At 37.1% G+C, this 26,015-nt stretch overlaps 1 protein-coding gene across 2 annotated transcripts in view; it reads left to right on the top strand.

Moving 5' to 3' along the window:
• The window catches only part of LOC150080764 (zinc finger MYND domain-containing protein 10-like), a 131,239-nt gene that overhangs the window by 93,313 nt on the left and 11,911 nt on the right, over positions 1-26,015 (top strand). For both annotated transcript variants that reach the window (XM_090381671.1, XM_090381670.1), the window contains exon 8: positions 4,325-4,450. In XM_090381671.1, coding sequence (XP_090237797.1) covers positions 4,325-4,450 — 126 coding nt within the window. The remainder of the gene's footprint in view (positions 1-4,324; positions 4,451-26,015) is intronic.

The raw sequence follows: 26,015 nt of genomic DNA, 5'->3' as shown, positions 1-26,015 counted from the left end.
AAAATATTTATAACATCAAAAATCCTCTCTGGCCGTCATTCTTCCTTCCAAAGCTTTGCAAAATAGAAAATCCTCCAAAATATCTCCCTCATAGCAGAATCTGACATATACAATAAGCAGAGCAAGGTTTGAAATATTTGTGGATTCATCTAACCATATTGCAAAAATTGAACTTTCTCTCAATGGATTTAATAAACCGAATTTTATGTTGTCCATGATAACTGTAATATGCTGCAAGACTGTGTCTTTGGATAGAGAAATGGTTTTTAAATCATCGCTATACTTTTCTCCATCTCCATGCATAACTGAAATCATTTTATTGCAGAAGGGAGAACGAGAGATTCAGCAATAGTATGTGATTTAAAATATTTTCCTATTAAATATGAAACTTCTAACTGGAACTGCCGTATGTTAGCATTAGCAGAGGCATATAATGCAAGAAAGCAAGCTTGTGCAGCATCAGCAAAAAAAAACCAAAAAAACTCTCCCATTTCACCCCTCCATTCGTTCCAAATGCATGTCCAGCTTAGCCTTAAATTTATTTAGGCTATCAACAACAAAAGATGGAAGTCTGTTCCACCAATCAACTACCTGCTGCCTAAAGGCAAATTTCCACACATCCACACAAATTTCCACACATACCTGCTGCCTAAAGGCAAATTTCCACACATGTGTGGAAGTTTGCCTTTAGGCAGCAACTGTCTTTCCTCAATTTGAAACTGTCTTTCCTCAATTTACAACTGTCTTTCCTCAATTTACAACTGTCTTTCCTCAATTTGAAACTGTGCCCCCTCAGGTTCTTAATCTGAGCAAGAGGAAGAATCCCATCAGCATTCAGTTTGCTCAACCGATTCAAGGCCTTATCTCATTCAGATCACCTCACAGGTGCCTACTCTCCAGGTGCTGCAAGTTGCAGAACTTAAGCCTTTCTTGGTAAGACCACCCCTTTGTTCCCCTCACCAATCTTGTTGCCCTTCTTTGTACTCATTCTAGCAACTCTACATCCTTCCTAAAATGAGGCCTCCAGACCTGTATACAGTACTCCAGGTGTGGCCTGACCATTGCCTTGTATAATGGGATAATCACCTCCCTGTCCCTGCTAGCAAAATTCCTATATATCATTGACTAGACTCCATGACCTGCCCCGCTCAGCAAACTTCATATTTGGCTGCACAATTACCCCCAGGTCTTTTTCACTTTCCACTTCCCTGAGTGTAGTACCGCACAGTTTGTACGTTTCTCTTTGGTTATTGCTACCATATACAGTACTTTGCATTTGTCAATGTTAAACTTCAGTTGCCACTTCTCAGCCCATTTGCCCAACTTATCTAGATCCAGTGGGAGTAGCATACTGTCTTTACTGTCGTTAACAACCCTGCCAACCTTTGTATCATCTGCAAACTTGGACATTAAGCCTGATATACCTTCATTGATTTAAACAGATCGGTAAAAATAATTGCTTTTCTTCTGATCATATTTATATAAGCAAGTTTTTTGCGTTTTTTTTTTTTGGCCTCTGGTATCTTTAAAGGGAGGGGGACCTGCAAGAGTTTAGTGCTTCGAGCCCAAGATGTGTAAGTACGACCCTGACAACATTCTGGGACGTATGGAACTCCCTGTACATGCACACACATACCTACAAACAGTTGTGTCTCTATATGCACATACACATGTAAAAACTCATGTACATACAAGGGGCATTCAAAAAAAAAAAAGATTTATATTCATCCAGTAGTAGTTGTGATAGGGTGAAACAAAGACCATGTATTACACTTTTTCAACATAAGTGACCAGACAAAATAACACATTTTTGCCTACTCTCAATACATTTCCACAGGCCAGATTTTTAGAAGTCTTCTGACTGTCCTTCAAACCATGACTTGGCAACAGAAATCATTTCATCATCAGCAGCAGCAGCAAAATGTTTTCCACAAAGAAAGGATTTTAGGAATGTCCTTTCATCCCTGCCCCTGAGTGGGCAGGAAAAAGGAAGAAATCTAAGAGTACAAGGTTGGGGGTATAAGAAGATGCAGCAATATTTCAGTTTTTCCTGGCACATCGACAACATTTCATGTGCTCTTTCCTTCTTCTTTCCTGCTTTCCTTCTTCTGGTAAGAGGTCAGAAGTCTGGGAAGCCATCTGTCAGACACTTTACTCATATGCAACTGTTGATGTATGATATTCTCCACAGACCTTACACTAATTTGGAGCTCTGCAACTAGTTCTTTAACACTAATCTTCCTGGTCTTCCTGGATTAATTCCTCAATTTTTGCAACACACTCTCCTCTGTTACAGCAGTTACTGGGTATACTGGGATTTCTTGCACTGAAGTTCTTCTACATTCGAATTGTTTATACCGAATGTGAAACAAAGCTATAACTTGGGCAGTCTTGTCTATAAACAGCGACTGTTTCTTTGTGGATTGTTTTTGTTATTTTCCCTTGCAGAAAGAGGAACCAAATCACTAATCTGTATTCCACTTTATCCATTTTGACACTACGCTTCATTCAGTGCTATGAATAAAAAAAAAAATGAATTGTCAGATTGAAACCAAAATTTGTGTAGTTGCTATAGAGATTAAGGTATCAAACAAAAAAATTTCATCTTTCTATCACAACTACTTCTGGGTGAATACAAATCTTTTTTTGAACCCCCCTTGTATATACACTCTAGTATCTAAAGATATAAAAGCATATCAGGAGATATTCATTCACATTAATATTTATACACATATGCGTAAATGTATAGGAAGATAAAGATACATGCTTATATTCAGTTATTGACATTTACACATTCTTCACGTCGAAGTATGATTGTTATTTATTTATTTTTTTTTTGGTTTTTAGGAGCATTAGCAACTAAGGCTGTATTGCTCCGGGAATATGCGGTGGTCATTCCCTTGACCTTTTCACATCCTCCGTATTTGGTGGTGATGGGCTCGTACCCCGGTCTAATCAAGAAGTGTGTGCTACGCACTGCTGCTCCTTTCCACCTGGCTACGGAGGCGCCGTTGAGGTATGAAGACACAATTTTGGGGGAGGGGGCATTATACATTCTCGCTGGTAAAATCCCCTACACTTGAATACAGTGTGGAAACACAACTCTCACTCACATCCTACAATGCAAATGTGAGTGAGAGCTCCAGCCTAGCTTACCCTTTCAATACATATTAACTGGCACTCATTATGCACACATAAAAAACCTATGCCCATAGCCAAGTCCACTGGAATATAGCCAGAGCAAACATACACTCATGTACCCAAAAACAAGTACACATCATACACGCTGTACTTATTGATTCATATGAGCATACGTATTACATTTAACATATATACAATTGCTATCATGGATATTCTATCTGGGTGGGAAACACATCCTGACAGGCTGGTCTTATTTAGATTTGTCTGTATTGGGAATTGTCACAGTCTCTAGGTAGTTGTGATTGTGTAAGTAGGTAGGGGGTATCACAGTCTGGCTGGTCATAACTTAGCTACTTCTCCTTGACTTAGACTTTATGAGCAAAGTCACAGAAGTCCATATAGTGTGTTTCATCAGAGATGAGTAGAAGTTCATCTCCACATTTTATTAGGGTCCCATATTTGACATTAGTGTACATCTGTGGGGATGGTAGTTAGGATAGTCATATAGAACATATGCCCAATCCTCATCTGCTCCACAAGCACTTTTAGGATCCTGGATAAGTTTTAGTTGATATAGTTTTGCATTTAGGAAATCATGCCCTGAAAGCAAGAAAGTTGCACAGAGACTAGGGGCATACTAGGAAGGTAGTTTGGGGGAAACTTGTGTTACCTGAGGAAGGAATCTCCTAGTGACTTCCCCTTAGTAGTCTCATCTCATCTGGTCTGCCATAGTTGGCAGAGGGTATCCAGAATTTTCTTTTTCTCTAAGTCACACTACAAGTTTGGGTCTCAAGAAGATAGTATTTGTTGGTATTTGTCTTTTAAGCCTGTACTTAAGGCCTCTTCTTAATACTTCTAAATCCAGAGAGAGTACCAGCCAACACTCGAAGAGCAGGTATGCCAATTCATTGATAGTACAAAATGCCCTTGTGATGGTCAATAGTATGATCTGCTGGGTCATGTATAATTTATCCCTGTTCCTGGTCAGTTTCTCTTGTACAAGAGCAACACCAGTGGACATCTGGGGACAACTGGTGCTGTTACTTTAGTAGTCAGATTAAAATTCCATCAATTTGCGAACTCAGAGTTGCATGAATTTGAATCTCCCTATACATTATTAATATAATGTTATATATAATCTAACAACATATTTTTTTTTTTATTTTATTTATTTTTTTTTAAGGTTGGCTGATGTCTATAATTTAGATGTTTTGGAAACAGTCATTCAAGACACTCCAAAGTGTGCAACTTGTGGTTCTGAAGCTAATAAAAGATGCTCAAGATGTAGAAATGAATGGTACTGCAAAAGGTGTGTTCATTTACATATCACTGTTGGTTAAAATTCATTAGCAACTTAAGTCATGTTGTATAAAGTATGAGGTGCTACCCAAAAGCTGAGAACTATTATAAAAAAAAAAATTTCACTTATCATTAATCCGTGATGTTTCCTTAGTGGCCTTGTGATCCACCTTGTCTAGTGATTGTGCCATCCAGTTCAGGACCCTGGGTGTGCTGAGCTGGATATCATCATTCTTCTCTTTCTTGGTGATTCCTTTCTACTTCTCTCTCCATCTGGGTAACTCGAGAATGTTTTTTTTTTTTTTTTTTTGGCTGGTGCAGCATAAGCCTCAGGCTTCCTTGCACTATATGGCTAGTAATTATAATAATAATTGCTGAAAAGTCATAGAAACAAAAAGGAAATGCAGTGAGCTAAATCCTGGTGAGTAAGAGACTGGAGGAACCAATGCCATATACAACAAATTGATATCTTCACTGTATAGAAGGGCATATAAAGATGTATTATCCCAATGCAGCAACCAGTCCTCAGCACATGTGAGCCTTGGCAGGCATAGCCACTAGGATCCCTTTGTAAAAGTTCTGATTAACATTTTGACTGTGAAAAAATTAATAATGTATAAATCCATATAAAAAAACAATCAGCAGGCTTTTGGTATTCAGGGTGTACCTGTCTGCCTTTTTTTGGACATGAAGAACCTGCTTTCGTGCATTAGCATGCCAACTCCTGCAACATTTTCACCTGAGCTAACCAAGGATGTATACTATGAACATTCAGCATCTTCAATGGAGGTTAGCACACTCTTGAATTTTGCAGCCAATCAAAGTTTGCATTCTACTATTGATTGCTCTTCAAACATATCATTAGCATTTAGTGTAAGAACATGGTGCAACCCACTCTTTCATATTCAATATCCTAATAAAACACAGAAATCATAAATTGCTGAGTAAAATCATGTTGATCTTACTCCAAAACATCTAAAATGATACCTAAATAAGTTGGATGAGCAGGGTTGTGTTAAATTGCTCACAAAATATAAATAATTACTACCTAGCAGCAGAACTCTAAGATCAAAGAGAAGCCCAGAAACTTTTGGGTAGTATATCATATTGCTTATTATAATTTCTGAATGCATAGTTATGGTATTATATCAATAAAATAATGAACTAGACCCAGCTGAAGATCAGTTAGTCTATTTTAAAATGCCAAGCTTAAGAAAAAAACCAAACTTATTTATAGATATTACTAATGTACTTTATAAATGGTTTTATACATTTAGAAATTAAAGAAAAGTAAATATTGATTATGTATTCAACTGTGCATTATGAAAAGAGTTGTTACTGATTCTGTTTTCATAATACACAGTCCTATTTCTGTTCTAAAGCTAGCAACATTAAAAAAAAAAATCTTCTTGTTCTGCTATATATAATATTTTTCTGTACTACTGGGGATTATAGAATAATTGCTACAAAGACGAAAAAAATGTCAGTATAATAGAAAGAATCTTTTTCTCATTTTCAAATATTCTAACAGCTAGAAAGGTGTCTGTTTTAGAAAGGTTTTACTGTATTTCTTCGAGTCACAATCTGTTAATCCCACTAGCCGAGTGGATATCAAGAGTGCTTGTTGTAATATGTGTTTCAATTACTTTCAGGAAATAACACATAATTAACTTTTAGTAAAAATGAATATAAATTTTATTATTGGAAATTTTGTTTTCATTATGGATAATTCAATTACTTACTAGTTTTAGGCTATTATTCAATGTTTTTGCTCACAGAATTCTTTTAATGTAATGAGATGCAACCATCCCTTTTTATATTTCTACAATGGTCCCACTGCAAACAGTAAGAAATTTTCTTGAAAAATTAATATGCAATCAATGAAATGCATTAGAAATGAAAATATTATCAATTCATGTATGGAGCTTTACCCGAGGGCAAACCTCCATACATGAATTGATAAAACTTTCATACATCATCATCAGTCGTTTTCAATCTACTGCAGGATGAAGACCTTTCCAACAACTTTCCAGTCCCTTCTGTTTTGTGCAATGGCCATCCATTAATTACCCACAAACTCTTGAATTCCATCTGTCCATCTCTGTTGTTGTCTTCCAGGTTTTCTTTTAGCTCCTCTTGGGTACCATTCTATTATTTTCTTAGTCCATCTGGCATCACATCTTTGAGCTGTGTGTCCTGCCCAGGTCCATTTCAGTTCTTTAGTTTTGATAAGAATATCCTTTACTTGTGTTTGCTGCCTAATTCACATTTCTCTTCTTATCCAGTAGTCTGATTCCTAATATAATTTATTGCTGTGTAGTTTACAGCTTCTCCCCAAATTTCACTTTCATAAATCATGATGGGAAGTATACATTGGTTCATTATTTTACGTTTCAGACAAATTAGCATATTGCTCCTCAGTATGTGACTATATTTCCTGAATGCTATCCATCCAAAATTTATTCTTCTCTTGACTTACAACCATTTATCACTGTTACAGCTAATGACTTGTCCAAGATAAGTATATGAATCCGCCTTTTCAATTTCTACTCTTTCAACAATTATATCCTTTTCTGTAGCATACTTGTGCATCATTACTTTGGTTTTAGCCATATTCTTTAGTACTAACTCTGCATAACTGATTAAGATTTTCCTATAATTCCCAGGGAATAATCACAATGGCTTATGATCACAATGTCATCTGCAAAACATAAATCATTTAGGTACTCTTCATTCACATTGACTCATTTCTGCAACCAGTCCAGTCTTCTGAAAGCTTCCTCAAGAGCAGCAGTAAACTTCAGAGATATTGTCTCTCTCTTTGTTAAACTCCTTTCTCAATTATAAATTTGCTACTGTCTTTGTCTAGTCCAGCATTTCCCAAACTGGGGTTCATGTACCCCTGGGGGGGGGGGTCCGTAGACCAGTTCCAGGGGATCCACGAAATGGACCCTCTGGAACTTGTCAAATTATTCATTCTATGTATAGCAAATTGATGATAAATAAGGTTATTATTATATATTTATGTAAAAATAAGAATAAAGTTGAGTTGTTTTAAACATAAAACTTTGAATTTTCTTTTCAGAAAACCCAGTGTTCATACATACATACATACACACACACAGAGAGAAACAATACACTGAGTTATGACCACCTACCTAATACTTCGTAAGTCCTCCTTTTGCCCTCAGTACAGCAGCTATCCAACGTGGCATTGATTCAACAAGATGTCGGAAGTGTTCGGGAGGTATGGCCAACCAAGCTGTGTGTAATGCGACCAGCAATGCAGGTATGGTATTGGTGTATTCAGACGCCTGATATGTCTTTCCTTAGTATCCCACAAGTGCTCTATGGGATTGATATCAGCAGAGTTTGGAGGCCAATCGATATGCTGGAAGTCAGAACTGTGTTCCTCAAACCATTCCTGCCAGAGTGGCCGATGGCTCAGCACATTGTCATCTTGGAAGACACCATCATCATTCAGGAAAAAGTGTAACATAGTGTGGTGTACACAGTCAGAAAGCAGTTGACGATAGCGGAGACCACTGATATGTTGTTCCACATGCACCAGGAGTCCAAGTTCCTGCTGGTGAACCATGCCCCACACTATACAACTGCCTCCACCAGCCTGCACTTTTGATACCATGCATGAAGGATCAAGAGCCTCATGTTGTTGATGCCAAATCCGTACATGACCATCCATGGTGTGGAATAAATAATGTGACTCATCCGACCAGCACACCTTCTTCCAATCTTCTAACATCCAACTTGCAACTCTTTGCACCAAGCGAGTCTTTTATGCCGATGAACCTTGGTTAGGAGAGGATGCCGTAGAGCTCGTCTGCTGGTATAGCTCATACGTGTAATGCATAGTCATGGCAGATATTGTTCCGGGATGGCCCATGTTGTATTGGGTAGTCAACTCTTCAACAGTGCTGGGCCTGTTCGTCTGTACGAGTCGTTGGACCCGGCGCTCACCTCTAACATCAACCTTTTGCTGACCTTTGCAGTTTTGTTGCCTGGTCATTGTTTGACCATTTTGATGCCAGTCCTGGTACACTTTAGCTACTGCAGCTCTTGAACACCCCCCCCCCCCCACCAGTTCAGCAGTTTGGGAAATCGAGGGACTAGCTTGTCAAGCACCCACAATCTGTCCTCTGTAGGTTGCTACAGAGGACAGATCCATGCTACGTAGGTCGACTAACTGCACACTCTCGTACTTCACGTGGTCAATGGTTCTCATTCTGTTTTCATAGGGGTGGTCATAATTCGGTGATCAATCAGTGTATATATACACATATGCATGTCATGTATAGGGGTCCACAAACTTTTTTTTGATATTTGAAGGGATCCGTAAACTTTTTTTGATTTTTGAAAGGGTCTGTAGATCTCAGTAGTTTGGGAACCACTGGTCTAGTCTAATAAAGGAGATAGCATTCTCATATATTTTCTTCAAAATCATAATGTCCAGGGTGTCTGTGCCTTGTCTTTCCACTGCCTAAAACATTGCCTTACACTGCATGGAGTCAAATGTCTTTTCATAAAAGGCGCCTCTGTAGCCAGGTGGGAAGAAGCAGCAGTGTGAAGCACACGCTTCTTGATCAGACCGGGGTTCAAGCCCATCACCACTAAATACTGAGGATGCGGAAAGGTCAGGGAATGACCACCGCATATCCCGGAGCAATATGGCCTTAGTTGCTAATGCTCCTAAAAAACCAAATAACAAACAAACAAACCTTTTCATAATCCACATATGACAGGCATAATGGTTTATATTCATTTGATTTCTCCATTAGCTGTGATATTACGTGAAGATGATCCATAGTGTAAAATCCTGACCTAAAACTAGCTTGCTCTTTCAGTTAATTCTCATCAAGTATTCTTTCTAATCTGTTAGTGAAGACCCTTGTGAACAACTTGTAGATGTGAGACAACAACCTAATTGCTCTATAATTTTCAATTTCTGATTTGTCTCTTTTCTTATGCAGCAAAATTATGATTGCATTATTCCTCTCCTTAAGGGTCATGCCTTTTCTAATGCATTTTGTGAAGAGTCTAGTTTCTGTGTCATGTTTCTTCCTCCCAATTTTAACAACTCTACAGTAACTTCATCTTCACCCAGGGCTTTTTGATTCTTCATTTTCTTCAATGCATGTTCTACCCCATTAGGAAGAATATCGGGTAAGTCGTATGAGTTGCTAAGTTGTGATCCATCTACCCCACTGCTGGCATCATTCCCTCACTCCTTATATAATTCTTTATAGTAGTCTTCTGCTATTTGAATTATGCCTTCTCTGCTATTTATAAGTACACCATCACTATTCTTCAGATTCAGTATCATTTGTCTTTCTGTATTACTGTTCATGACTGCTGATTTAAGTCCTTTGTTTTCCCTTAATGCTTGTTCTACTTTTCTTGTGTTAAATCTTCTTACATCTTCTCTGAGTCTCTTTCTAATGGCTTTGCATAACTCGGATAAACTCGGTTTTGTACTTGTGAGTGTTTATCTTGCTCTTCATTTGTCATCTTTGGTTCATCATGACAGGTGTTTCTTGACTAATTTTTTTCTTTGTGATTTCTTTTTACCTATAGGTTTCACGGGCTTTATCACTTTCAGAAAATCGTTTTATTCCTCGTCGATATCTTGGACCTGAGAGGTCTTCAGAAGCTAATCTTGTTTTTAGGTTCCAGTACATACTGCTTTTTCTCCTCTTCTGTTATCTCAAAGACCTTCATATTATTTACTCAAGTCAGTTTTTTCCTTTCTTTTCTTACATCTATATCAAATGTGCATCTTACCATGACTGGTGCCTCCATAGCCAGGTGGGCAGGAGCAGCAGTGCGTAGCACACGTTTCTTGATTAGACCGGGGTTCGAGCCCATGACCACCAAATACGGAGGATGCAGAAAGGTCAGGGAATGACCACCGCATATCCCTGGAGCAATATGGCCTTAGTTGCTAATGCTCCTAAAAACCAAACAACAAACAAACAAAACAGTAATCTTGACACCTTTGATGATGAACTTTTGAATTCCAAAATGTTGTTTTTTATATATCTTTATGGACTAAAAAGCAAACTCCACCTTCACTCTTTTCACTGTTTCCATTGGTGTACAGCAGATTTCCACTTGATAATCTTTTAAGTGATTCATTTCTTCTTCATTCAGCCAAACCAATGATATTCCAATTTACATTTTCTAATTCCTTTTCCAGCTCTAATAGCCTCTTTTTGTACTTTCATGACCTCCATTTTTCCTCTTTTTGTACATTTCATGATCTCCTGTTTAAATGACCTCCATTTTTCGTTGCCAAGTGAAAGTGCTATGTATTACCATGGGAAAATTATCATGTCTGTGCCACAAAGCTCAATGCTGTTGTCACCAAAACAAAATAATATCAAGCATCATATAGCATTTTTATCAAAGTACATCTGTGAATACAAAAATCTCCACGGGCTGGCTACTGGTCAAAATTATCTATACAGTCTGTTGGTGGTGTTAATTTATTTTTTTTTCTTTTGAAAGATATATATTGTAGCTGCATTATCATACTCTTTTTTTTGTGGATTAGATTGTATATAGGATTCATTTGTGTACAGACTTGCTATGATAGTGTTTTTTTTTTTTTTTTTTTTTTTTCCCTTCTTTTTTTTTATTCTGGAAATAGCATCCCAGTTTGGCAATTTCATAGCCTTTCTAAGTGATGCATACCAGTGGAACCACATCACAGTCCAAATCAGTTTATAAACATTCCTCTGCTCCATAAGTAATCATAACCATAACAAGTCTAATTAGTACACACTGGCCAAAAAAATATGAACCTTTGTATTAAGAGTCACAGACAGCAGAAATGCAAATATATGCAAAGAAAACCATGACGTGGGATGGGGATGTGTTGCTGCATTGAGTATAAAGACTGCATGCACTGTTTGACTGCAGTAATCTGATGCCTGAATGAGAAAATCTATCAGACTTTGAAAAAGGTCTCATCATGGGTGCACAGTTAGGAGCCATGATTCAAGAAATGAAAGATATAACTGGTTTCTCAAAAGTTTTTAATGATTGGAAAGCAAGCGGTTCCACTTCTCAAAGGCATAAATCTTGCAGAAAAACAATACTTCAAGGGTGAAGCCTTCGTACTCTAAGGACTGTACAGAAGAATAGGACTACCAGTGTGCATCAATACCCGAATTGTCCTATTTCAACCTGTACCATGCACAGGAAATTGAAGAAATAAATATTGGCAGTCACCTGCCTATTTGGAAGCCACTTATTTCAGAGAAAAACAGAAAACTTGGCTTGCAGTGTTGCCAAAAATATCATGATTGAACAGTGGAAGAAAATAATGTGGTCAGACTAACCACACATCACTTGCACTGATGGTAGGCAGAGAATGTGGCAAGACAAAGGAAGTCCGATTCAATACTGAATACAGGGTTTTTTTTGTTTTTTTTTGGCCAGTGTGAGTATTATTTTAGTGGCTCTGACCTTTACTGTAAATTCTATTGCATATGAAATGTATGTCATTTACCCTTGAAAAGTATCTGGTCCATATAGGTTGAAATTTTTAAAAGGTCACCTATTAAAGTGCTCATTTTGAAGAGGCCCTTTAACATGTAATTTCTAATACTTCTGCTGGGACCCAAGACTGAGTAGCCACAAGAAGGAGTCTCTATTGGAGAGATGTTCATTAAGGAAGATTCATTAAGTTTCACTGCCTCGTGTATCCAGTCAATGTTTTGTGGAGTTGTGAATGTTGAGTTGTGATTGTCTACTCCTTGCATTATCTTTGATGCAGTCTTCCATACTTAAACTCTGCAACTAGATTCTTTCTTTACCTTAAAATAAGAAACAGCATTGCTGCCAATTGTTCCTATTGTACCTTTGTGAATTTCTTTAGGTGTTAAACTTATGATATGCTATTTTATACAGCTCAGAGCTCAAATTTTTTGCGTTTTTTCTAGTCTTTCACTGAATTTTTGAAGCTGTTCTAAAAAAAAAAATAAAAAAATAAACCACTGTCAATGTTGACTTGCTGTATAAGGTCACAATGAATTATAAGAGATATTAGAAGTACCACCATTCAGTGTTAAACACAAACCCAATGAATGCCTGAATATTTTCAGCAGCACAACGAAGTATGGTTTGGGCAGTGTTAACAGTTAACTCAGGTGATAGTATCCTGCACATCATCAGCTGAGTCTGGATCGTTCACAAATGCCCACTCTCAAGAAATAAACTACTCAAGCACTTTATAAACCATGATAAATGATTTTAATAAATGGGCATCATCTAAAAGATATTTCTTGGCTAAATGCCCCATGCATTAGAAACTGTTCAATGGGTATCATGTTACAAACTCTCTGCCACTTTCTTGTTCACGTGCATAATGTGCCAGAATAAGGATTACAAATTAGCATTTCTTAACTGCTGATGTCATCATACAAGGTGTCTCCAGTCCAGTGTTCTCCAGCAGTCCCTACTTAATTTTACTGTTTTGAAAAGCCCATTCCAAATATCCCCTTGTTTCTGTTTAAAGTCATCTGGATAAATTTATTAATGTAAAAGGTTCTTTAATTTTCTTTTTTCAGTCTCTTTCCCCACCCCATATCACAAAGTTCCTATCATTACATGCCTGAATGCATTAGGTTTGAGAATGTTTAACATAGAACATGTCTTAATGACATGTTCTGCCAATTCTTTAGTATTCCCTTTAGCTATGTATTTGTGTGTTCATCTATTCACGTTTGAAATCTTTTGGTCTCACCTATGTATACTTTTTCATATTTACACATATTTTTGTAATGCTCAGGTGTCACATCTTTGAGCCAGCTCCTCATCTTATTAATTGACTTTAAGATTACCTTCAAGTTAATTAATAAGATTTTAGATCCTTTTTTTCACCAATACCTTTTATGTATGGAATTACTACTGCTCTTTGCTAATCCATATTGTGTGTTGTGTTGTTTATGTTATCAAATAATTTTCTATGGTCATCAGTTTGTGTATCGGCCCGAATCCACTAGCTTTCTGTAAATCTGAAAATGTAACCTGTCTTTCTCTTTAGTCAGTAAGATGTCCAATAAAGCCATTGTTGGCCTCAATCACAAGTTTAAACTTAATGATCTGATGAATGCTGTTTAGATAATCTTTGAATTTATGTAATTCTTCCTGTTCACATACCAAAATTATGAATGTTAAAAATTATTTAAACAGACCCATAGGGAAAGCCTTAAAGTGGCCCACTGGATGGCTGTCCCCTCAATATTCTCCATGAATATATTCACAATAATCAGTGATAATGGGTTCCCCAGGTTGAGGCCTGTCTTTTGTATATATTTTATCTTGAAACTTAAATACAGTCCACTCAAAGAGTGGACTGTATTTAAGTTTACAGGTTTGAATACAGGTTTTTTACAGGTTTGAATACAGTCCACTCAAAGAGTGGACTGTATTCAAACCTGTAAATTAACAGTTCTACTCATGATTTATTATCAACTCCTCTGACCTGGTGGTCATGCTTTTTTTTTTTTTTTTTTTTTTTTATGAAAACCCCAAACACGAGAGTTATTAGAACCTATAGTACTAAGTACCATGCTTGGGTTGGAGGTTGAGAAGATGAAAGAAGATATTTGTTAAGATTAGACTTCAATTTCTGTAGACTGTAATTTTCAGGAAATACATAGAAAGAAAGGTTGTTCCAGAAAACAGCAGTTGAATGAATAAATGATGAAGATGAAAAGTTGGTTCTATGAGTTTGAAGTTGGACAGTAAGCAGATGTTGGTTGGTGGCGGAACGTGTTCAGACTGTTTTGAAAGAGAGAGAGAGAGCGGTAATTATAGAAGCCAATTCAGAAGAACAGTGCCCATAGAAGTATCTGTAGAAAAAGCATGCAGCAGAAACAGTACATCTATGAGACAGTGAGTGGAGAGACTCAGTTAGAGATGAGTCATTAATTAGCCTAACTGCCCTCTTCTGAATGGAATCTAGAAGCCTGAGAGAGATTTTGGGGCCACCACCCCACATGTGGGAACAATATTCCATGGTAGGGCAGATTTGCAATTTGTACAGAATGAACAGCTATTTGGAAGAAACTTAACGCCGAGAGCAAAAGAGAAAACCAAGTTTTTTAGATGCAGAGGAACCAATATTTGTAATGTGCTTGTGCTAAGAGAGATAGATTAAAAATCAGGGTAATCTCCAATAGAGATATATAATCTTGCCTAGAAATCGTAGTGTTATCGAAGATAAGCATAGGAGCAGAAGAATCTTTTTTGCGAGATATTAGACAGGACTGGTTTTAAGAATGATTGAAATCAACTAAATATCTTTGCCCCACTGGGGAATTACATGGAGAACAGCATTTAAGGAATTGGTAGCAGATATTTGAGAAGTTGAAGCTGATTGAACGGGACATGGTTTCTCAAAATGGAAAGTGGAATGCAATATGCTATCATCGGCGAAACTATGGATAGGATTTCCAGTCAATGGAAGAGGTCATTAATATACAAGAGGAAAAGAGTGGGGGAAAGTACTGAACCTTGGGGGACACCAGCATTAGTGGAGACGTTAGAAGACAGAGAGCCATCTACCATCACCCCCAGTGAACGATCAGAGAGAAAACTGGATAACCAATTACAAAAAACAGTTGGCAAACCAAAAGATGGAGGCTTGTTTAGAAGACCTTTATGCCAAACACGATCAAAAGCCTTTGAGATGTCAAGAGCAACTTCTTGTGTTTCACCGAACTTTTCCACTGAATTTGTCCATAAATGGGTAACATAAACCAGAATATCACCAGTGGATTGACACTGACGGAATCCATACTGGGGATCATTGATCAGACAGAGGGTTTCTATATAGTTTAAGAGTTGGTGGTTAATTGATTTCTCCATTACTTTAGAAAGAGTAGAAGTAATTGGATAGGAGGGATTTGTCACCCTTTTTTAGTAACAGGCTGGATATGAGCAAATTTCCAAGCAGAAGGAAAAACACCTTTGGAATAAGAAAGTGAAAAAAGGCAGCAAAAAACAGGAGTAAGTTCAGGAGCACAGGTTTTGAGAACAAGTGGAGAAATACCATCAGGACCTGGAGCTTTCTTAGCATCAATATCCTTCTAACATTCTTTTGACGGAAGACCGCAGGAAGCATTGAATGGAGTGTGTTGGGAATGGTGGGGGGTGTTTTTCCAAGATCATCAATACATGAGTTTGAAGAAAAATGGGATGCTAGCAGGTCAGCTTTATCCTTGGCTGAAGTGAAAACAGAACCATCTGGCTTTGACAGAGGTGGGAGCAGTGATGGGCAAAAGTTGCTGCCAATAGCTTTGGCAAGAGACCAGAATGCTTGGCTACCATTAGGGCAAGAAGCAAGTTTTCTACTCTTAGCCTGTTCTAAATCTAGTTTGGACTGATTAATAATTGCTTTACAATTGTTGCGAGCTTTGGCGTAGGCAGAAAATGAAGCTGAAGAATTAGAAACAAGCCAATTACGATATGCAACGTTCTTTTCTTGAACAGCCTTAGCACATTTATTGTAAACCAAGGTTTAGATAAAGGACGAGATTTTAAAGTAGATTGTGGGATAAAGGATTCCATTCCTACAAGAATAATTTCACTGACACAATATGAGCAAACGTTGACATCAGAAGTTTTGAAACAGCAATCCGACCAAGGAAAAGAAATCTCGCAGGTCATCCCATTTTGCATTCTTGTAATGCCAAACAATACGAGGTTGGGATTAGCCATGAGATAAAGGCTCCATTGGAGAAGAGACAATCACCAAGTTGTGATATGAGGTGCTTAAAGGACCACTCACTTCAACCGTGTACTTAGAAGGGTTGTTTGTGAGAAAAAGATCAAGCCTGTTGGCTGTATTGTTAGGATTGTCCAGTATTCTTGTAGGTAAATGAACAATCTATGCAAGGTCATTATAATTGCAAAAGCCTCAGCATCTCGACCAACTGGTTCGGTGTGACTAGAAAATGGAAGCCAGCTTGAGTTGTGAACATTAAAATCGCCAAGGAAAATTACCTCACTGTTAGGAAAGTTGGACTGGAGAAAGTCAAGTTGCAGAGAGAGGAAGTCAAAGACCTCCAAGTGATTAGTGGAGTTGGGAGAATGTTAGAGACAACAGATGAATTTGACACAATGAGGTAGAGAGATTTTAAGCCAGAGAAGATCGAAAAGAGGAGATTCCAAATTACCAAATCTCTGACAGGGAAGTCATTACCATGTCTCTGACAACGAAGTCAGAGAGTGCTGCAGTATAAACAAGAATTTGTTTTTTAAATATATGTATCTTATCAGTTTGTGACACTATTACTTTCCAACCTGCAATTTTCCTTTCTCTGATGTTAATAGCTTGATTTGACTAGGACATTAGTAAACATGTCATTGAGACTTGCTAGATTGTCCCCCATTTTTTATGTTCCTGTTTAATTATTTTGATGAATTCCTCTAAATTACTGATTATCCTTGAGCTGTGATAAAATTATACCAGCCATTTGGCTAAATCCTGTGCCAGGCCAAACTTACTCTTTACAGTGGACCTTATGGGATTACCCTCTTTTTGTATTTTAATGTCACCAAACAGGATGGGGGCTTCATTATTTGTGGGTCTAATGAAATTGTATGTTATTGTTATTTTCTAATATATTTTCATTGGATTCATGAAAAAAGGTTTCGTGAAATTCAGCCAGGTGACTTTCTGTTTAAAATTAGCTGGCTGAATTTCTTAATGCAAAAGGGTTCTTTTATTATTTTTTATTTATTTTAGTCTCTTCCATCCCCCTTCACTATATGCCTGAATACATGGGATTTGAGCATCTTTAACACAGAACATGTCTTAATGACATGTTCCACCAATTCCAATTCTTTAGTGTTCCCATTAGATTTGTGTTTGTTGCATTCATCTATGCATTTGAAATCTTCTGGTCTCACCTATATACTTTTTGACATTAAGCTTTCCCTGAAAATTTGAAAAGGACACCTATTAAAGTGTCCATTTTGAAGAGGTCCTTTAACATCTAATTTCTAATACTTCTGGTAGGACCCAAGCCTGAGTTTAAACTTTATGAACACATCATCTATTAAACCTCTCTCTCTCTCTAGCTTTAGTTGGGTCTTTTTTAATATCTCTGTACATTCCCTGTTATCTAATACGGTCCATTACTTTGTTGATGTAATCTGCTCTATTTAATACAACAGTAGCATTGCCTTTATCAGCTCTAATCTTAATGGAGTTAACTTCTTTTAAGTTTTTACACCTTCTGTTCTTCCTTTGTAAATTAGGTGTAAGTGTTAAATTATGGTTATATTTATTTAAAGTGTGTGTGCCATTTCCACTATTAGGTTAGCTTTATCTTGTCCTATCATTCTCTTGTTATCCCCCTTTTTATTGCTGCTATGTAGTAGTCAGCAAGTTGGAAATTTCTCAGTGAAATGTTAAAATTTAATCCAAACACTAAAACATTTAACTCCTGTGCTGTGAGAGCCCTATCATTAATATTGATTACTGATTTGGTAGTTCTTACCATGAAAAGATTGCAGGGGCCCTCCACCAGCATGCTGTCTAGTAGATCTTTGTTTTACTGTTCAGCTTTTCTGAGGCCTTTTTTTCTAATCCTGTTTGGATACTTGACTTTCATCAACCGGTGAAATACCACCACTTTGCTTATTGGAGGCTTGAAGTGGTGAAACCCATGTTTAGTCTCTAGAGCAAAGTTTCCGGCATCCCCCTCCCCCCATACTTCCCCTTTAACCCATGCACGGTACTAAGTACTATAGGTTTTGATACCTTTTGTGTTTGGGGGTTTCATAACAAAAAAAAAAAAAAAAAAAAAAAAAAAAGATCTTTAACCAGAAACATATATCCTCATACTGCAAAATGCTGCAAACTGTTGTGCTTCATCCAGTACTGCTTCTGATGGTCAGCTACTCCTTTTCTCATCTCTGGAGTAGTAGTAGTAATGGTGGCATGTGATGCAAGAAAGCAAGTGTATGAGTTTATGCAGCATCAGCATGTGTATGAGTTTATGCAGCATCACACCATTCCCTCCAAATGCCTGTCCAGTTCCTCCTTAAATTTATTCAACCTATCAACTTCCCACAACAATAGATGGAAGTTTGTTCCAGCAATTAACCACCTGCTGGCTAAAGGCAGATTTCCGCACATCTATTTTACATCTGTCCTTTCTTAATTTGAATTTATGCCCCCTTAGGTTCGTAATCTGAACAAGTGGAAGGATCCCATCAGAATTCAGCATGCTCAACCCATTCAAGGCCTTATACACCTCAATTAGATCACCGTGCAGGTGCCTAGTCTTCAGCCACTGCAATTTGCAGAACTTAAGCCTCTCTTGGTAAGAGGATCCCTTCATTCCCCTCACCAATCTTGTTGCCCTTCTCTGTACACGCTCAAGTAAATCTACATCCTTCCTAAAATGAGGCCTCCAGACCTGTACGCAGTACTCAAGGCGTGGCCTGACCTGACCATTGCCTTATACAGAGGGACAATCACCTCCTTTTCCCTGCTAGCAAAATTCCTATAAGTTTAATTTCTTCTACTTTTAATTTATAATCAGATCATTCAGCTGCATTCCCTTTGATATAACCCAGTGGTTCCTAAAATCATTGAGAAATTCAATCTGCAACCAAATCCTGACATCTTTTTCAACATACTCTTCATCTCTTGTCCTTTTAGTAAACAGTCTGTCTACTGGACATATTTGGCTTTAATCATGTCTTTAAATGAGACATTTTATTTCTTAAATGAATAACACCCATCAAGAAATAAACAAACAGATTCAGTCTGATACATAAACTTTACACTTAAACAAAATTAAAACACGTATTCTTAAAATGTTAATGAATAAAGGTTTGATTGCAATAACGATTGCAAAAAAATTGCAGAGGTAATCAGCACTATTAGTATTATTATTAACTAAAAGATATCCAAGTAATTTAGTGAACAAGACCATAGAAATATAATTGAATATTATAAAGAATAACACAACATACATAAAAGGTATTGGTGAAAAAAAAAGAATCTAAATAGTTACAGGCTGGATTGAAGTGATCTTCAAGCTGGTTACTAAGATGGGAAGCTCGTTCAAAGATTCAATACCTGGGCATAACAGAAGGTATATAATATACAAAAATATATATAAACATGGCAAAGTATAGGCAAGACTAGAAGATTGCAAACACACATATATGAGTGCAAAAAAGTGTGTAGCTAAAGCGAACACTAAAGAATTGGAATGCATTCGGTCATATAGTAATAGGAACATTGTGGTAATGGGGGAGGGAGGGATACTTTGCAAAGAGAAAAGTAAAAGAACCTACGTTAAGAAACTCAGCCAAGTGGCTTTAAACATAAACAAGGGGAGAAACATAGGGAATGTATGAAACAGGCTTTTCACCAATAAAATTAAGTAGGGACTAATACAGCATGGTGAGGGTGCTGGAGAATGACAGGCTGTGAGAATGCTTAGCCAATGGATTGGGGATGTCTCATATGACATGATGTTAGCAGTTAGAGAAAGGCTAATTTGTAATCCTTGTTCTGACTCATGCATGTGGCCTGATTATTAAAATTATTTATTATCATGGTATATAAAGTGTTTGAATAGTTTATTTCTTGATGGATGACACACCCGTGAAGGAAATGTATCATTTAAAGACATGATTAATGCCCATCCTTTTGGATATCCTGCAGGAGAATAAATGTGATCTTAGTGGCCAGAGTCCATTGTATATACTCTTACAGCAGAACATCATAACTTCTGCTGGAACAGTAAGTACATAATGCACTTTTTCTTTATTGGTTACACGGTTACACAGACAGTCTTACGTTTTTTTTTTTTTTTTTTATTATCTCTCTATACATTAAAAAAGTTTTCCTCCTAGAGATATTCATTCAAGCCAATGGGAGAAGAGAGCGGGGGCAATTACATCACTACAAATGCGCAGGTAAATAATTACATAGGTCATTTCCTGATTAGATTTCAATCAGTGGGTTATAATGTTAGTATAGTATAATGTTATTATTATACAAATAATAACATTATACAATGCAAAACTATAAATATTTACAAAAAACTAAACTGTTTACAATCATACCTCTACTATATCAGGATGATGGGTTCCTTCATCAGCTAATGTTAATATACAAATATGTTACAATGGAATATCAAATAATGCTGGGCGTGGTCATGTATTAGACAAGTGAAGCACGTACATAAGGTTGGTGAACTTTAAATGGAAGGAACACTAAATAAATGGGTTACTGGGCAGAATCAGACACTTGCTGTTGATAATGTAGAGCACATGCACGGGATGCATGCCAACGTTCATAGCATTGAAAGACAACTGCCTCCATAACATTCACCAACCTTGTGCACATGCTTCACTGTCTAATACATGATCACGCCCGGTAACATTTGATGTTCCATTGTAATGTCAGCTGATGAAGGGACCTGATATAGTTTGTATATTTGTAAATAGTCTAGTATTTTGTAAATATTTTAGTCCTGCTTTTTTTGGATGCAACAATATTCCTCACGCATTATGGAACCAAATTATGCAAAAGGCCCTTTCTTAAGTGACCTATATAAACGCAGGTAAATAATTACATAGTGATATTTATTTGACCTTAAGAATGCCGCATGGTGGGCTAGCCAATGGGAGAAGAGGGATGTGGATCACGTGGTACAAGTGGGTGGGGCAATTATGTCACTACAAATGCACAGGTAAATTACATAGGTCATTTCCTGACTAGATATTGATCAGTGCGTTTCGACAGGTATGTCTTTTATGTAGTAAAGATTTGACTTACTCGGTCATACCTTTACATTTTACATAGAAAAGCATGCACGGGGGTTAGCAAGCAAAGTGAGCCAGGGGGTGAGGCTTAGTTAGTTAGTTATTTGGTTTTTAGGAGCATTAGCAACTAAGGCCATATTGCTCCGTGTTATGCGGTGGTCATTCCCTGACCTTTCCGCATCCTCTGTATTTGGTGGTGATGGGCTCGAACCCCGGTCTAATCATGTGTGCTACGCACTGCTGCTCCTTCCCACCTGGCTACAGAGGTGCCATGGGGTGAAGCCCCCTAGTAATTATTATTATTAATTCTAATATAGTAGACTTACTTTGTAACTTGAATATTGCCTATATACATGTCTAACCTCTGCAAAATAATTATGTTTGAAATATCCCTCCATAATAAACCATGCCGACCGGGCTAGCCAGGCGGGTAAAGTGCCTGCCTGGCAACCCAAAGGACGCGGGTTCGAATCCCGCCTCGGGCTTGGATCAAAGTACTGCAAAAACCTTGGGAGGTGCATTATGGCCACAGAAGCTGATGCGCCAACAACTACCAAAAAAAAATAAAATAAAATAAACCATGTCAGCCGTAGGGTTAATGTACGGCTTATTTAGGAAGTGAATGGTGTTATTGCATGATCGACATTGCAAATGGTATGTGCTACCATCTGTTGTTAAGCTTTAGCTCTACACATCAACCAAATAATGGTTTTCCATAAGTATAAACTGGGCAGATATGCAACTGTATTGGTTTGGACTTTAAAAACATCCCATATATAATAGAATTGGAGATCAGTTTATTCGTCACTCCTCATATAAATATGTAAAACTCAGGGTCTGGGAATTCTAAATCCATCAGCAAACGATCCACATCCTTTGGGGTATTCACATAATTAGAGAAACCTGCCAAATGGATTTTCCGCTTCTCTTTGCTTGGGGTCTAGAGTCCTAAAGTCTCTGTCAGTAAAAAAAAAAAAAAAAAAAAAAGGTAAAGTGCAGCCATTATCAACCCACTGCAGGATGGAAGCCTCCTCAACAATTCATGCTGAGAGAAATGGACCATAATCTGCCACGCTGGTCCAGTGCGGGTTGGCAGATCGACCGTATTCAGCAGTCAGGGGCTTGAACGCCGGTCTACTCAATGTTACTGCATTCCCGCTCCTGGTCTATGTCTTCACGCATTATAGCCTTAGTTGCTAATGCGCCAATAAAATCCAAACCAAACCAATCCCGCTCCTGACCACTCGGCTACGGAGGCCTATTTGGGGTATTCACATAATTAGAGAAACCTGCCAAATGGGTTTTCACTTTGCTTGGGGTCTAGAGTCCTAAAGTCTCCGTCAGTATCAATGATTATTTTTTTTTTTTTAAAATTTATTGTTCATGCTTTAATCTGATGACCTATAACACTAATCAATTACTGAAAAGCAATACACTAAGGTAAATTTTAAAACATTTCTTGGTCTGTCTTAGCATCTGTATTCAGAATAGTTCAACAGCACTTCTAATGATCCTTTTTGGAACTTTAGAAGAAACAACTCAAAATGGCGCCTCCGCAGCCAGGTGGGCAGGAGCAGCAGTGCATAGCACACACTTCTTGATTAGACCGGGGTTCCAACCTGTGACCACCAAATATGGAGGATGCGGAAAAGTCAGGGAATGACGACCACATATCCCCGGAGCAATATGGCCTTAGTTGCTAATGCTCCTAAAAACAAAACAACAACAACTTAAAATATTCACCAAATCTAAGTCCTATTTAGTAAAATATGAAATATTACTTAGGAAAGTAACAAATAAGTAGTAAAGAATAGCAAATTCAAATCTTCCATCTAAAACCAAATGAATTCATGACTTTCTGGAGTTACTGCTTTAAACAAAATTATTGTTTTGTTCAAAGACAGAATTCAATCAAGGGATATAAATATACTAAAATGTTACTTTTGTAGCTAACTGTCTCATAGCTGACTTTCCTCTTGGGTGTGTGTGTGTGCATTAAGGTGTATACCTAGAATGTTATTTTGGATAAATGTGTACAAAATATTTACATATGCACAAAGAGGGCCATTTGTGATCAGTTTATGATCAAAAGTATGAGTATGGGAATGTGTAATTAACACACACATCTCAAGCACAGCAAAATTTACTTTTCCAAAGTTACAAGAAACAGAATCCAGTAGTTGGTCTCTGAGCAAAAACAAAACGTTTGTCCTTGGATATTAGCATTAGTAGTGGCATATGATGCAAGAAAGCAAGCTTATATAGCATCAGCCAAAAAAAAAAAAAAAAACTTTCCATTTGCTCCAACACTTTGTCCAGTTCTTCCTTAAATCTATTTAAGCTATCAGTTTCCACAATGACTTTGCCTTTAGCCAGCCAATGGTTGATTGCTGTTCCAGCAAACAACCGCTCGCTAGCTAAAGGCAAATTTCTGCACATCTATTCTGCAACCGTCTTTCCTCAATATGGATTTATGCCTCCTTATGTGCGTAATCTGAGCAAGAGGAAGAATTGCATCAGCATTGAGCTTTCTCAAACCATTCAAAGCCTTATACACCTCAATCAGATCACTTTGCAGGTGCCTAGTCTCCAGCCACTGCAATTTGCAGAACTTAAGCCTTTCTTGGTAAGAGCACCCCTTTCTTTCCCTCACCTATCTCATTGCCTTCTTCTCTGTACTCGTTCCGGCAGCTCTACATCCTTACTAAAATGAGACATCCAACCAGTGGTGAGCTGTGAATATTTTAACAATGGTCTCGCACTTTTGCCAACTTTTTGATGTGAAACATACTTTGTGGGGGGGGGGGATACCTACCGAGTAAATGTGATTAGTCATGGAAGTGGCATCATCCGCGGCGTCTGCCAGAGGTGTTTCCCACCCTCACACCACTAGTCGTGTGGAACACTCACTAGTAGTATGTTTCTGTAATCTAAGTATATGACATCAAAATTATTTTTTGCATTCAGTTCCATTGTGACCACATCATAGTATTCAGGCAAGATTTTGAAGCTGGATTTGTTAAGGGGAAATTATAACATTTTATAATTTCCCATAACTACACATCATATAGCAAATAGTATTTCATTAGTGAGACTCAATTGTAAAGTGATTTGATTATACCATGAACCAATCGTAAAGCGGGGGTCCACTATATATATATATATATATATATATATATATATATATATATATATATATATCCAATTTTTTAAATTTAATAAATTATAACATAGGCCAGTAGTATGGTAAAAACTGTAGAGCGAAAATTAACATAAAATAACCCAAATAAACAATCGAACGAAAAAAGAAATAGATATAATTAGTAGCCCAGAAACCCTTATATAATTTCGATCTTTAAATCCAATTAACAAAAACTATACAAAATTTAGGATAATGCCAATTATTTATTAATTTAGCGGTACCCCCCTGAAAGGTACCAGTTCCAAAAGGCGTGAAATATCACCAAACGAGGGTTAAAGGAACTAACAAACAATAACAAAATCAAATTAAATTAAAATAAAATAGACTGACCATCATGCCCCATCTCGACAGAGGACCACGAGGCCAATAATGGTCATGGAATCGCTGCATTTCAATCGCTATACAAATCATCGCCATGGTGAAAAGATCGAAGTACCAATTCACCCTCCCTCCGATCGATCCACCAATGCAGAGGATTTGCACGGCGGTGGTCCTTATGCAGCGAAAAATAAAATATAGAACAGACAGCACTCTAAAGCAAAGCCACACCACTGACATACTGTAAGCTGAATCAGCTTATACAAGAAAAAAGGAAAATAGATGGCGACACAGGCGTTGCTAAGTTGCTAAATTAGCATATTGACCCGTTACTATTGAATATTAACGAAAGTTAAATTATATTAAAATAAATAATTAATTAATTAAGCATTCATTAGAGGCAGCAACTTGCAATTCCTCTATATGAAGCCGAAATATATACTATCATTGAATTATATTAAATAAAGTTAAATTATAATGAAATAAACAAATCCTAATTTGTTTATTTTTCCATGACCATTATTGGCCTCGTGGTCCTCTGTCGAGATGGGACATGATGGTCAGACTATTTTATTTTAATTTAATTTGATTTTGTTATTGTTTGGTAGTTCCTTTAACCCTCGTTTGGTGATATTTTCACGCCTTTTGGAACTGGTACCTTTCAGGGGGGTACCGCTAAATTAATAAATAATTGGCATTATCCTAAATTTTGTATAGTTTTTGTTAATTGGATTTAAAGATCGAAATTATATAAGGGTTTCTGGGCTACTAATTATATCTATTTCTTTTTTCATTCCATTGTTTATTTGTTTTATTTTATGTTAATTTTCGCTCTACAGTTTTTACCATACTACTGGCCTATGTTATAATTTATTAAATTTAAAAAATTGGATGTATTTAAGCTTCATATGGAGGAATTGCACGTCGCTGCCTCTAATGAATGCTTAGGATTTGTTTATTTCATTATAATTTAACTTTATTTAATATAATTCAATGATAGTATATATATATATATATATATATTTGTGTGTTTGTGTGTGGATAAAGTCAAACCTCTTTATAGTGACCCTCCTTTTAACCTCCCAGCATGTTATAATATCCTATGTGGTTGATCCCATCCAGATGTGACCCCAATCCACAAAGGAGGATCAAAGGGAGATACAGGTAATTACAGACCTGTTAGTTTAATTTCTGTTCCAGGGAAATTAATGGAGGCACTGGTTACAGA

Source organism: Mastigoproctus giganteus, chromosome 9 (genome assembly GCF_048544385.1).
Source record: "Mastigoproctus giganteus isolate SK-2022 chromosome 9, ASM4854438v1, whole genome shotgun sequence".
NCBI lineage: Eukaryota > Metazoa > Arthropoda > Arachnida > Uropygi > Thelyphonidae > Mastigoproctus > Mastigoproctus giganteus.
Note: the sequence above shows the minus strand (reverse complement) of the source record. Positions and strands in the feature narration are given on the sequence as shown.